Source organism: Panicum hallii, chromosome 8, assembly GCF_002211085.1.
Source record: "Panicum hallii strain FIL2 chromosome 8, PHallii_v3.1, whole genome shotgun sequence".
In the NCBI taxonomy this organism is placed as follows: Eukaryota; Viridiplantae; Streptophyta; class Magnoliopsida; order Poales; family Poaceae; genus Panicum; species Panicum hallii.
Genome location: NC_038049.1, coordinates 41,874,721 through 41,889,306, shown reverse-complemented (window position 1 = coordinate 41,889,306; position 14,586 = coordinate 41,874,721). Strand labels below are relative to the sequence as shown.

General features: G+C 44.6%; 3 protein-coding genes across 3 annotated transcripts; 2 read left to right on the top strand and 1 right to left on the bottom strand.

Annotated features, from left to right (window-relative positions):
* Positions 1-3,832: 3,832 nt before the first annotated feature.
* On the top strand, positions 3,833-4,165 carry LOC112872338 (protein LATERAL ROOT PRIMORDIUM 1-like). The gene has a single exon (XM_025935436.1). The coding sequence runs from the start codon at positions 3,833-3,835 to the stop codon at positions 4,163-4,165; it is 333 nt and encodes a 110-aa protein (XP_025791221.1).
* Positions 4,166-5,753: 1,588 nt separating this feature from the next.
* Positions 5,754-10,286, top strand: LOC112903361 (GRF1-interacting factor 2-like). The gene is made up of 4 exons (XM_025972605.1): positions 5,754-5,981; positions 8,422-8,498; positions 9,471-9,564; positions 9,646-10,286. Exons 1-4 carry the CDS (start codon positions 5,889-5,891, stop codon positions 10,018-10,020), a joined length of 639 nt encoding a protein of 212 aa, XP_025828390.1. The 5' UTR covers positions 5,754-5,888; the 3' UTR covers positions 10,021-10,286.
* Positions 10,287-10,563: 277 nt separating this feature from the next.
* LOC112903390 lies at positions 10,564-14,281 on the bottom strand. Its single transcript, XM_025972648.1, has 4 exons — positions 13,714-14,281; positions 13,143-13,295; positions 11,818-12,117; positions 10,564-11,308 (listed from the first exon to the last, which is right to left on the bottom strand). The coding sequence occupies exons 1-4, from the start codon at positions 14,239-14,241 to the stop codon at positions 10,865-10,867; spliced, it is 1,425 nt and encodes a 474-aa protein (XP_025828433.1). The 5' UTR covers positions 14,242-14,281; the 3' UTR covers positions 10,564-10,864.
* Positions 14,282-14,586: the final 305 nt, after the last annotated feature.

Sequence of the window (14,586 nt, the reverse complement as noted above, 5' to 3'; positions counted from 1 at the left end):
GGAGTATCCCGGTAATTTCAGGATTGCTACTGTGTGCTCCCATGTGTGAATGAACTCCTGATACTGAATCTGTATGCACAAGAGATGAGGTTGCACAGCGCATATTCTTTACCTTACTCTGATACAGCCTCCAATGACTCCATACACGCACCAACCTGCAAGAACATCAAGTAATAACTGCAAAGCCATCTTTATTTGTCGCAACTTTAGAGTGTCATCTTGACCTTAACTTCGGCCGGACCTCTTCTATGATAGGCTCTTAAGCTAAGCTCTAATAACTTGGTCACTAGGTTTTACTGCTCTGAACAATAGTTACCAGATGTTGTAGAGAGCGGGTCACTTAAGAAGAGCAAAAATAAACAAATCTGACTTGTTCAGAAGAGAAGGAAAAGCTCTGACATGAAGCATGGCAAGGATTCACTTTCTGATACTCAGTACAAGGACAAAAATGCTTCTTTTCTAAGAATAAATATGAACAAGAGAAAAAAAAGCAGGCCATGGAAAAAGTCTGAAACTCAGATTAGTTGAAGTGGACCTCACAATTCACATCATCACATTTCACAGATCACCTTGCCTACCAAGTCAGTAAGGCATAGATCATTGTTTTTACAAAACAATCATCATATACACTGGATCAGACCTTTTTCATGAGTTGATCCATTCCACTCCCAAGGTGGCATTTAGTAAAAGTTTTTAAACACGTACAAAATAAAAAGAACACACTACTACTCCTACGAGACCGTAAACACATATAGCATGCATGAAGGAATCCGCATGCTGCATAAAAAAGAGACCTTGTTCACAAACCAATCTGCCGATAATTCACCTGATAAAGAGGAATCTCTTTTTTGAACATAAAAAAGAGGAATCTGCTAATTCAGATCACTACTCATTAGTGTGAGAGATACAAGTTGTTCATGCTCATATCCACAAAATGCTTACACTCTGAAGATCCAGCTTGTCCATGCTTGCGCTGTGATCTCTCTTCGCAAATCAGAAATGGAACGGTCGAACAGAGCATTCTGGAAATTTGATAAATTCAGAAATGAACGCCTGCATTGTAGTATTTGTAGCCGGTGCATCTTCATGGCCAAGCTCGCAATACTGCAGGTAAAAGCAATCTCCATGCCATTATTGACGGTTCACCTCGCCGGATCAGGCGCATCCCGACGACGACGGCAAGTTGAATTTGACCGGCAATGTCAGGGGAAACAATCTGCTGGTGGTTCTTAACTTCTTAACCGTGAAGCATTTCAGCGAGTAGTTTCTGCGCTTCCCACCTCCAGGTATCGGCGGGAAGGATGGGGCCTTCGCATCTCTGGATGGCGCGGCGGCCGGGGACGGCGGCGTGCGGCGCTGGACGGGTGGGGAGAAGACGATCCGAACCAGGGTCCTACACGCAAAATGTGGGGGGTTTCTGCAAATAATTGGATCGCGATCCAAACTAGGGGTCTATATGCAAATATTAGGGGTAGTCGTAAATATCCGGATCTAAAATAGGGGGTTATTTGAAAAATACTCAGGGCGCTTTCTGAAAATCCGTTGTCACGGCCGCTTGCTCACTTCTGCGGCGGACGCCCCTTGGGGACCTTTTCTTCCTCCTGCCGTCTCGGCGTTGCCCCCATCTTGCGTTAGGGGTCTATATGCAAATATTAGGGGTAGTTCGTAAATACCCGGATCACGATTAATAATCGCGATCCAAAATAGGGGGTTATTTGAAAAACAGTCAGGGCACTTTCTGAAAATCCGAGGTCACGGCCTCTTGCTCACTTCTGCGGCGGACGCCCCTTGGGACCTTTTCTTCCTCCATCTTGCGTTTGGGCCGGCAAGAAACCTTGCCGCCTCCGCTTCGTTGCCGCGCGCGTCTCGCAGCCGGACCATCGCGGCGGCCGGAGGCGACACCACACTCCGGCCGTCTCTCGCGTCCATCCCCTCTCTCCTGGAGGACTCCCTGGAAGGGGCGGCGAGTATGCGCGCTAATGGCAGGCAAGGCGCGTGATGAACGGAGCAGAGCTCGGGTGCTCGACGGATTTCCTGTCGATATATGCTCATGCAATTGCCATCGATCCCCCAGGACTCGAACATGATAAGAACTCCAAATTTGGGACGTTGCTAGACACTAATTCCTGACGCGGAAGAAGGATCATCTGCAGCGGTGGCACCGTGAGATTGAGGTCAGTCTCTTCACCTGTGGCCGCGGTTTGGGTTGCATTTTCTTTTTTGAAAAGAAGTTTGGGTTGCATTGCAGCAGACGAAAGTGTGCCATGTCATGCCTTCCTCGCCGTCGCCTTCACCGACGGTTCAAGTAGGAGTAGCAACAAATTTTCTTTTTTTTTTCTTTTTGCGGGTAGAGTAGCAACAAAGTTATAAAGACCCTTCATAGAAAATTCGCGTTAGCACAATTTGCTGTATTTTTTATGCGACTGTCAGTGGCACTGTCAGCCCGTGCAGTAGACAGCAGCAGCAGAGTAGTTAACTTGGGCGGCCCAGCTACCTATAAATTCTGCCACGTGCGACGCCGGCCGTTCCTCGCCAAGAAAGAATCTTTCTTTTTCTCGACGCGCACGCATGCACAAGCATCCTCTGACATGTGGGGCCGGAAGGGTGCTCGCGGACTCTGTGGTCAAACGGACCTATTTTGCTACTGCGGCTGATCTAGCTAGAGCAGGGTTTAAGTTTACCTTGGAGTATGAACAAAGTTCATTGTCATTTGAACCGGAACAGAACCGATTCTGCCCGACCTTAATTTGAGACAGATGTATGTCAAATTTACTCTCACGTGAAGGATCAACGATGGACATCATCAAGATGTACCTGAATCCTGCTCTGAATCGGTTTGCTTGTTTCTCCTTAAATGACAGTGGAGTACTACTGCAAATTTCTTCGAAAAAAAATCCTGCTCTGAAGTTGTGATTTTTTTTTTAACCTTGCCCCGTTTCATCACAACATTAATTCGTCTTATGAGCCACTCTCTGATTGAAAACCAATGCTTACATTACATGGACATGTTAAAGAAGAGCCAAACTGAGACTTTCCAAACGTGACCAACATCTCGCTTTCACCTTTCTTACGGAATCTGTTTCTCCATTTTTGCCATGCTTCCAAGCTAAACAAAAAGGAGAAAAAAAAAGGCATGCACAACCACAACCTTTTCTCTTTTTTTTTACCGTGCTCGGAAGGAGGATCACATGGAGTCATGAGTTTCACCTTTTCAAACAAGGCTCACTGTCGCGGTCGCACACAACCAGGACAGTGCTCCGCTTGCCTACTCTGCACTCCATCCATCACTCGTCAGACAAACAGTGCTGCAACTGCTACCGTAACTCCGTAACCATAAATCTGTAAAAGGACAGGTTCGCCCCTCCCTCGCCTTCTTGCTTGGCATTTATCTCTCCCAAGGGAATCTCCTCATTTCGAAAGGAAGAACCGTGAAAACTTTGTGACATGGGAACCGGATAGATTTCACGGCGTAGTGCATCAGGAGGAAATTGTATATTTGGAACTTCAAATATCGTGCTTCGTAATTTTGCCATTTCTAATATCGACTTCGCAAAAATCGGCCTTCAAACATGTGACACTTGATTTCCTTGCCATTAGATGTATTTTATCTCTTTTCTATTATTTATTTTTGTATTTGGCACCTCAAGAGACCTTCTACCCGGCATTTCGTTCGTCTCCCGTTTCTCTTGATTGTCGCTCTCCTCTCCCTCCCATTCATGAGGAGACCTAGGGCCGGCGGCTAGCTGTCCATGGCAGATGCACGCTGCAGACGTGTCGTTCAGGGACAGCCTTCCGCGACAGGTGCGCACCGGCGGTGTTCAAGTGCGTGCGTATGACGTTCATCGAAGACGGCGAGGACGAGTACGCGTACCAGGCTATGGTGACCATCAACGGCCACCTGTTCAAGGGGTTCCTCTATGACCAGGGCCCCGATGACGGCCGTCACGCGGCCACCAGCAAAAAGGACTTCACCGCGGGGGTGCCCAACATCTCGAAGTTCCACCTCGGAGCGGTGTCCGCTTCCAGTTCTGGTGGCAGCGGCGCTATCAGGGAAGGCGGCTCCTTGATGGTGCCCACGAAGCTATACGGCAGCTGCGACGGAGGACAGCATCACATTCTCGGCGGGTCTGTCCAACTTCATCCCATCGTGGTGTGGTGTTATTAGTGATTCATTGGTGTAGAATAGCATCTATGAAGAATTGTTTTTAGTCTTACTACTGCTCTAGCACCAGGCCAATTTTCTAGATGGGATCAAAGGTGATGTTAGGCCAGTTCCTTCACAGCCACCAATCATCGGCCCGCCGGCCGTCCATGGCCGCCGGCCCTAGGCCTCTTCACGAATGGGAGAGTGAGGAGAGCGATGATAGTAGGGAGAAATGGGAGATGAAACGAAACGTCGTGGTGCAAAAAATACAGAGGGGTAAAATGGTCCATTGAGGTGCCAAATATAAAAAGAAATAACAGAAAAGAGATAAAATACATCTAATGGCAAGAAAATTAAGTGTCATATGTTTGGAGATCTATTTTTACGAAGTTGATGTTAGGAATGGCAAAACTGCGAAGTGCGATGTTTGGAGTCTCGAATATACAATCTTCTCGAGCATCGGTCATCTACTGCACAAGTGAAATTCGGTGCTTGCCTTCGTCAACCATGTTAGTAGGATCTTCCCGTGATTAATTTCACAATGAAAATAAATTATCTCCACCCACCCATTATGTTTTCTCATAGCATGCTCACCGCACCTCTCCCTTGCTTCTCTAAAGCACCTATTGCTTCTGTAAAGCATGATGTCATGAGGCTGCTATGTTGAGATGCATTACGAGATGAGGGTAATGCTGTACTATTATTATAGCGGTATGATTGAATGTGTACATGCAAACATCACAAGGTATAACAACCAATGATGGAAGCGATGATTAAATTAGGTGGGGAGGGGGGACTTGCTTCTTCTTCTTCCTCCATCTTCACCTCCTCCTCCTCCTCTTCTTCTTCTTTTCTCTCTCTTCTCATTATCTTCCTTCTTTGCTTGCAATGAAGTTTCTCGCAGTAGGGGAGCCGAAGCCCTCCTACCCCCCCCCTCCCCCTAAATTTGCCCCGGACAACAATTTATCTTTTCTTTTCCCACACGATGTATATAACCTTAATGTCTAGTCTTGTAATATAACCTTGATGCTTTGTGTGCCTTTTGAATTATTGGACTGATCACTGATCTAGGATCCTGGTATCGTATACACTATAACAAACAGAGGCAGAGCTAGACAAAAATAGAGGAGGTGCGGCACTTCATAGCATATGTACCATATTTAAGCAAATATGGTGAATGATTCCATTGCACACTCTTGAAAAAAAAATAGCCTATATATTTTTTGAAAAGAAAAATTTAGCCTATAGTAATATAGATTGATGATCATAAGCTACCCGAGACGTGTAGTAGGTAGAGGAGAGGTTGCACGAAAAAAGAGCAAAAATAAATAGGTGGATCGTGCCTTTCACATAGTCACAATAAAAAAATGAATTCAGCTCAAATTGCCAACATAGTTCCTTGTCTAACTAGAAATTTCCAAGAACGCAGTAATAATATCTAGAGTACTCCAATATCTATTACCAACATTTCGATAAGGCACCAATACCATCGTTCCAGGGTACATTTGTCTCGTTTTTGACCGGCGAGGGCAAACCCGTAATTGGCCCTCTCACCCCTTTTCTCCCCTTTCCTTCCTTTCCTATTCTCAGGCACTCGTACCAAGTTGTTAAGTACTCTGCTGCAAAATTTCTTCCAACTCCCGGTAGTCGTCGTACCATAAGCCCCTCCGCCCCTTTCACCAACTCCAGAAACCTCGAAAAGCAAGCGACGAAGGCAAGATACGCCCACGCACCGGCTCCGGCGATGCAGCAGCAGATGGCCATGCCGCCGGCGCCCGCCGGCGCCGCGGCGGCAGCGCCCCCGGCGGCCGGCATCACCACCGAGCAGATCCAAAAGGTGCGAACCGCCCACTTCCTGCTAGGGTTTCCCGCGCCTGAGGAGGATGGTTCTTTTTCAGGCTGCTGGGGTTGGTTCGATCAAATATTGGATCTTTCCGCGCTGTTGTTTAGGGCGAGATTAGGCGTTCTTGTTCTTTTCCTGTTCTGGGGGTAATCGCAGATTCCTCGGCTTAGTGCTTTTGGTCAATCGGTGAGTAACAGTAGGTTGGTGGCGTGTTTTGGGTTTTTGGAGGCCGGAGAGCCACATGCGCACAATCGAGGGTGGATTAGGCCAGCACAATAGGAGGCGGAAGGGGAGTGGAGGCTAGCTACCTGTTCAAAACTCAAAAGCTTTGGACTTCATGTGAAGGTCATGGGCGGCCATACTGTGAATTGAGCATGTAAGTGTGCTTTGGCGGCTCAATGCATAGCGAAACTTCCTGGCCTGAGGCTCCGGTCATCTGGGGTTGAAGGTGCAGACCCTTGTTGTCGCTTGCTTTGCGGCTGTAAGTCAGGGGGGCGTCCTTGAAGGGCATTTTTTTTTGTGTGTGTGGCACTTCCGGCTGCCATACAGCATCTCCCTGTGGTACTCTGGCCGGCGGCGAGCTCATTGCTCGTCTTGTTGGGTGATAGCACATCAGCCAATGTTTACTGGTTGGCTGTGCAATTCTGTTTACAGACCGACCATGGCTCTTTGCCATGGAATGTGGCTTGCATCTCTGTATTCGGAGAATTTTGTTTTTTGCGCAATGGCACTGCAATGTGTCATTCAAATATCAATTTTGAATTTTTGGCGAGGGCCAAATGTTCAGTGGCACCATGACGTGTCATTGAGATACTGATTTTGAATTTTTGGTGAAGGCAAACTGTGCTGCAACAGCTCTGGAATGTGCCATTGAAATATCAATTTTGACTTTTTGGCAACGGGCAAATGAGCAATGGCAACATGCTTGCTGTTCGAATATCAATTTTGAATTTTTGGCAAAGGCCAAGTGTGGCCACTGGCCAGCTCTATGCCATGCGGCAGAGACTCTCAGGTCTCAGCCTGTGCTTACTGTTTCCCTGTGGTGGGGCAGTTGACCAGCCCTGGCTCCTCTGCCTTGCAGCATGGCTTGCCAGACGGCAGTCACTTTTACTAGGGGAAATTGTTAAAACTCATCTGTATTGGGTGTTTGTCTAGAAAACACCCCTACAACTTCATTTTTGCCAGTAATAACACCTGTTCTCTTCCTTTGTGTCTAGTTCCCCCCTTAATGCTGTTGACCACATGGTATCCTGCTTGCGTTCATTTGAGCATGGTATGGTGGCTTATAGTGTGACTTCCAGCATCTCTGGGACAATTCAATCTGATCTGAAACCCTCCTTTTTATGCATTCTTCAAGAGGGACACCAAATTGTGAATCAGTGCAAAAAATGGAGTGCTAGGTCAGGCTAAATTGTACGGAGATGCCAGAAGCCACAATAGAAGTGACCATGCCATGTTAGAAGCAACATAGCCAGCACACCATGCAGTCAATGGCCTTGGGGGGGGGGGTAAAACACCAAAGGTAGAACTGCAGGTGTAGAATACGAAAATAGAAGTTGCAGGGGTGTTTTGACAAATCCCCTTTCACAGGTGGGTTTTAGCAATTTTCCATTTTTGCATGGTCGTTGGGCAATCATTGTTCAGCAATGCTTGTCTGTCAACCGTGCTTAATTATTTCTGAACCATAGCCCTCTGCCATGGAATGTAGCTTCCTGGTATAAGATCAGCTTTGACAGTCAGTCAGTCAGTCAACCATCCACCAATAATGCGGCTTGTTACCCTGCTCTATGGTGACTTGGTGCCTAGCTGCATTGTGATGGCAGTGTGGCTGCCAACTTGTGGCTGTCTTGGCTGTCCGCTACATGGCAAACCTTGATGTACTTCGCTCAGCAACTGTGGTTGTCACTCCTCAGTCCTATTGTCTTCCCCATGGTTAGGATAGTCACCTCAGTTATACATGATGGTCTGCATGGGTAGATGTGCGAGCCATGACTAATGGTTCTTTGAGGCTAAATTAGGTGCATCTCTGTCGTAACTGAATTATTTGGATGGCATCCAAGTGCTATGGTCTGCGCGATATGAAGTCATGAAATACATAGCTATCATAGATGTAGGTTGCATTCTTCTCTGGGCTGCATTTATCTACTATTCCTCACAATGCTGTGGAACTCACTACCAAATGCTTGGCATTAACATACAATTTAAGCTGTGCTTGCAAGAAGCCAACCATATCAGCATGGCAAAATGAATAAATCAAATGACAAAACTTTTTTTTGAACAAAATCACTTATGTAATTCTTATACAGAAGGTAAATGGATTGCATCAGGATTATGCATAAACCTAACACTATAGTGCATGTCATCATTAACTTTTGATATTTATCATCATTAACTTTTGATATTTAGTAACACTAACTGAATTTGTCTTTTGCAGTATTTGGATGAAAATAAGCAGCTTATTTTGGCCATCCTGGAGAATCAGAACTTAGGAAAGTTGGCTGAATGTGCTCAGTAAGTATCTTCCTGAACTATATAACTAATTTTACTGGTCGAAATGCATATTGTTGGTTTTCCTAGTCTCACAATGATGAACCTTTAATTCATGTGTTGCTTATTTAATTCACACACTAGTGTATGCAAATTCACATGTGTTGCTTATTTAATTCACACACTAGTGTATGCAAATTCTTGAGCCTTAAGATTTGGATAAGCAATGTTAAGGATCTTATTAAGTTTTACTCCCTCATCATTTATATTTAATGATGTAGGTTTGTTGAAAGTGGTTTGGTTGTAAAAGCTATGAGCTTTGATAGTTTGACTGTAGAGTTGTTCTATAAATAAAGTGCTGTACGAGTCATGGAGTTTAGAGTACAATAGAATCTAACCTGCATAATAATTAGGCCATATACAATGTTTTGGATATCTTTTAACAGCAGCAATCTTTTGTAGTCATCTGGCAACATTGTGTTAACTCAAAACGATTAATGATTGCCCTGGTAGATGAATTCTTTGTGATCTATTCACATATACTTGTAGTTACTGAAGTGTTATCATCCTTATGAAGTCAAAAATGTTGCATTGCTTAGCTTTTCTATTCTGATATATTCTGTCATCATCCACAATAAAAATTGCTTGAAATTTTAACAAGATGGATTAGTTCTGTCTGAAATTCTGATCCATTTGTGAGGTACTTCATTTTGTCTTACTAGTTTCACCCATCATTTGATATGGCTGTCTGAATTAGATTAACTGTAGGATGTCTGAAATTCTGAGTCATACTAGTTTCAGCTGTCAATTGAGAGGGATGCATGCACATTTCTACGCCACACCTTCTTGATGCACTGAAACTTCAGAAGGACAATTCATGTTTAACAAAATCTTATTCATGATCGACCTGCCTATGTAAATGCCATCTTGGAAACCAACATGTATCAATGGCAATGCATTCTGGATAACGGTATCTTCCATGCTCTTAACTTTCAGGTATCAAGCTCAGCTTCAAAAGAATCTCTTGTACCTGGCTGCGATTGCAGATGCCCAACCCCAACCACCACAGAACCCTGCAAGTCGCCCACAGGTTAGTAGCCCTGTTAAGTTGGTGCCATTTCACAAGCCCTACTTGCAACATTCACTTAAACTTTCATTTCTTCGCGAACAGATGATGCAACCTGGCATGGTACCAGGTGCAGGGCATTACATGTCCCAAGTACCAATGTTCCCGCCAAGAACACCATTAACCCCGCAACAGATGCAAGAGCAGCAGCAGCAGCAGCTTCAACAGCAGCAAGCACAGGCTCTTGCTTTCCCGGGACAGATGGTCATGAGACCGGCTACCATTAATGGCATGCAGCCTATGCAAGCCGACCCTGCTGCTGCCAGCCTACAGCAGTCAGCGCCTGTCCCTGCCGATGGGCGAGGAGGCAAGCAGGACGCAACTGCTGGGGTGAGCACAGAACCTTCTGGCACCGAGAGCCACAAGAGCACAACCGGGGCAGATCACGAGGTGGGCGGTGATGTGGCGGAGAAATCCTAAGTCGAGCAACGGAACCAAAGGACTCTTGAGTGACAACTAGTCCTTACTCTGTGGTTTAGACGACATGTCCTATCGATCCATGTAGAACAAAAAGTTTAGATTGGTGATGAATGATGTAATCTGTCCAAGATTGTTACCGCGTTCTTACATTGCTGTAGCCATTATGGAATAATTTTTACCAGCCTGTTGTCTAGCGTATTTTACTATGTTTTCCAGCTAATTAGATGGTTAAGAGTGGCTCCAGCATGTCCTCTTTACAAGTTACACTAATGCCTTTAACTGACATTTTGAGCTGAAATCAATTGCGTGGAATGCGGATGCAATAGTTGCAATGCTGTATCCATTTGTCAGAATATTTTTTATGGGTCAACATGTGACGTAGATGATTTACATCAGTCATCAGTAAAGATGAACATGCAACGGAAATAATATGTAGTAGCAAGGACGAACAAAACCATAGCCTGGCGAGATGTGAAGAATTTCCAACTCCATTTAGGAGTTCGTCACTCAAACAAATCCATGTTCACAATCAAGCTATCAGTATGCATAACCAAAAAAACAAAAACTAACATTCAGATACGCTCAGGTAGGCAAATAACTAGCAATACACAGAAGATATGTTTCCTTTCTCGACAGGAATGTCAATGGACAGCGGACTACAAAATGAATTTGAAACTACTGTCATTTTCAGTACATTGCAAAATTGGTTCAAACACCTACAGGCTTAACTTGCATTGGATTGCTGTGTATCAGAACTCAAAACAGCCTTTTCCAATCACACTCACTTTCAAGTATTGCATTCCATTTCTGAGATATAATAACCATCAATCCCTTCCTATGGTGATTACCGTCGTCGCTTTCTCCTTGTAACGTCTTGTGGGAACTTGAGAGGGGCAGGAAGTGTCATGAAAGAGGACCCAAAAGCACCTGATGACACAGATTTGCATCCCAGCTGGTCAAAGTATGGCTTAATCATCTGGCGGGTCATTTTCAGGTCCACACATATATCCTTAGGATCGGATTTGAAGTCATCAGCAAAAAGTGTCAGGACCAAGATGTAGTTGATCAGGAGCTCGTTTTTCTCTGATGATATGGCACTAGACCCTGGTTCTGTAAAAGTCAGCAACAGGTTGCGATATACAGCCTGTGGGGTCACGGGTCCATGGTTCGCCTTGTTTTCCTTTCTGTCCTTACTGTGACGCTTGGACATGGCACCATTCCGTGCCAATAAAGACAGTAGATGTTGGACGTAGGACAGTATCCAAGCAAGTCTCTCTTTATCTTCACCCTAACACAATGCAAGGCAAAAGCTGAGTCTTTTAGATCACATTAACCAAGTGGAATAGATATATAAGAGCAAACTATTGGCAGCCAGACTGTCAGTCTCAAGAGGGGACATAGAGATAAGTGCAATTCAACATGTCAACATTGCGGTAGTAATGCTGCTGGCTATACTGTTATAGGAATGCTATGCGAGTAAAAAGTAAACTGTTACAAGCCCCACAACAAGAAAATAATGCCCTTCAAATATCCACATGAATTTCAGAGTCAATTAAAATGGTTTCTTACCGCTATATTATGTGGCAAGATAAGACTATATGAATTTTAAAAAACAACAACATAAGACTATATGACTTACTATCAAGAAAAAGGTTCTTGACTTTCCCTTCATCTTCCTGATTAAGTATAAAATAAGTTTCCTTGTTCTAAGAACCTTATACTGATATTAGCAGGTGGCAACTGAAAGTAGGTAACTGGACAACAAGAAAAAGCATACCAAAAAATGTAACTAATTACCTGAAGCTTCTGTAACTTCTGCACACGACTCGAGACAAAAGTCCCATAGCCTTTTGAAGAAATTTCTCCTGATTCAAAATGGTCAACAATTTCTAAAAGGTGGTGGCGCATAGTCTTTGGAATAATCTCATCCAAAATATAAGCCTTTTCTGATGTATCTGCTGTAGGGTCATAAGGTGGAATGTTCCGAACAATTAGTTCCTGCCTGTCATTGGTGTTGACATTACTGGTTCCCAGGTCAATGTCCTCATAAGCAGAAGGATCATTCCTTTGTTCATTTAATGATCTCCACTTATTATCCTGCAAGGAATATTACCATCAACCAAACTGAACCATGTCTGTACTTTCTTTCTACCTTTTCTAATGCACCGAGGAAGGAAGAGGGAGGGATGTGGCGGTGAGGGTCATTTATCGGACTGTAAGTACCACTGCGACATAATGAAAACTGTAACTGATGTAAAATGGAAATTATCATGGTCCATGGTTGAGATGAATCCAAATCAGAGTTTAGATTAAATCATTGGTTTACATATAACAAAAATCTTTCACAGAAAAAGACCAACAGCAATCATATTGGTACAATGACAGTTACGTAATTCTTGTTTAACATTTAGCGGGCTATAACATTTAGCGATGGACTCCTCTAGAGGCTATAGGCAGCTCTACTGGGATATAGCGGCAGCTATTTCATTTAGCAATTTTGCAAAAATATAAAAATTTTCAATTAATTATGCATGGAAACTTGGAATTAAGTAACTTTTATATCAATGCAAATACTCGAATATATATTTTGGGCTCTATAAGTATAAGTCTTCATGTCTCTTACTTAATAACCAGGAATATAGTTAGGACTTTAAGCGGGCAGCATATTTAGCCTACACTAATAGGCTTACCGGCCTTCCATGCAAGGAAATAATGTATCATCGGTATCCGTACTGGAAAATAAGATTAGCGGTTATAAAAAGATTTAGAGGCTATGCCAAATAGCGGTATTTAGCGGTGCTAAAGCGTCATTAGCAGCAATAGTGGAACAATTGGCGATATCATAGCGCCATGCCTGTGAAAAAGCAATAGAGCAGGTATAGCGGAGCAATAGCCAGCTATTTGCAACCTTGCTATTATTTGACCGTGTCCTAATTCCTAAATGTTATCTTACAGACGTATTTCACAGGAAGAAGACACACAAACTGGGGCACACAGAGGAAACTTTTGATTGACACTTATTTTGCTTTGCAGCTTTGCGACTATAAGTTCAAGCGCACACCACAGATCAATCCAGAAACATACAGCCGCAAACAGCAGCCTAGTAAAACTAGACAACATACCTTATCCCTGTCTGTCTTGGTTCCATACATCATGGTAAGATCTTGAACCTTCAATTCATCATTTCCTGCAACTGAACTGGCTTCTGATGCCACCTCAGAGTGCTGCGAATGCGCTGGCTGCTGCACTTGGAGATGTGGCTCGAGCCTCAGAATCTGTTACCGAGTACAGACGTCAAGAATGACGTTACGCACCAATACCATCCATGCATGCAAAAGTATTCTTAGCTCTTTTAAAATGCATACCACTGTTGTGCTTAAAACAAAAACATCACAGCAAGGGCTTTCCTTCAAAATTAAAAACAAAACAAAACAAAATATTGAAACTTTAGCGTTACTCCGCTAAAATCCTAACTATGCAGGCATTGTCACAACCCCAGTAGACCATCCAATTGCAACTTTCTATTGCACAATTAGACAAAAGAGAATGCTTAGTATTTACTTAAAAACTAGAAGTGCTCATTAAACAGCTAACATTTCATGAAGTCTGTGATAAAAATAGCCATTTCACTTTGGCTGTCAACAACCATACAAGAAAGATAAAAAATTTGGTGTAATCACACAAAACACTCACCTTGTTGGCGGCTATGGGGACGACCCTGAGGGTGCCGGAGGCCTTATCGAGGACGCCGAGCGCGTACTCGCAGAGCTGCGGCGTGGCGGCCTCACCGGCATAGCTCCGGCCGACGAAATCGGGGCCTCCGCCGGGGCTTCTGACCACGAGGTCGACCCAGGTGGGGTGCTTCTCGTGCCGGAAGAGCCGCGCGTTGGGGGAGGACTCGTCTTTCGCCGCCGCCGTGGCGGCGAGGGGGTCGTAGCCGGTGGGGAAGTAGGCGACCGCGGGGGCGGCGGCGGTGGTTCGGCCGCCTGTGAGGGAGGCGTCGACGGTGACGTTGAGGGAGGCGTTGGTGGCCCCACGCTTCTTGGAGTGCTTCTTGGTGGACGCGCGGACGGGTGTGTCGGTTTGGAGGTCCGCCATTGGTGACGGCTCTGGGGTTTTGGAGGAATTGGCCTCACCGTCGAGGCCCTTGCGCTTCTTGGAATGCTTCTTGGTGGAGGCGGAGGCGGGGCCGGGCGTGGCTAGGGTTTGGAGGTCCGCCATTGTTGGCGGCTCTAGGGTTCTGGAGGAAGTGACCAAGGTCTCTTGCTTAAGAGGATTGTAACATTTGCGCACGGGCCCTTCACAGAGTTTGCATTTACATATTTAAGATTTTTCTTCCCCATGTTAACTAGAATTGCAGCTTAGCTCAATTGAACATCTGCATTGACACCCAACTTAAAAATTCCAGGTCGGTAAATATAGATGTATACTAGAAAAAACACAAATATAACAGAGATGGCACACACATAGTTGGTTCATACCACAATTTCCTGTTAAGTACTCACAAAGCCTAGAGGTAAAATACTTGCTGCACCTTTGGTCAATGCAACATGCTTATAGCCAGAA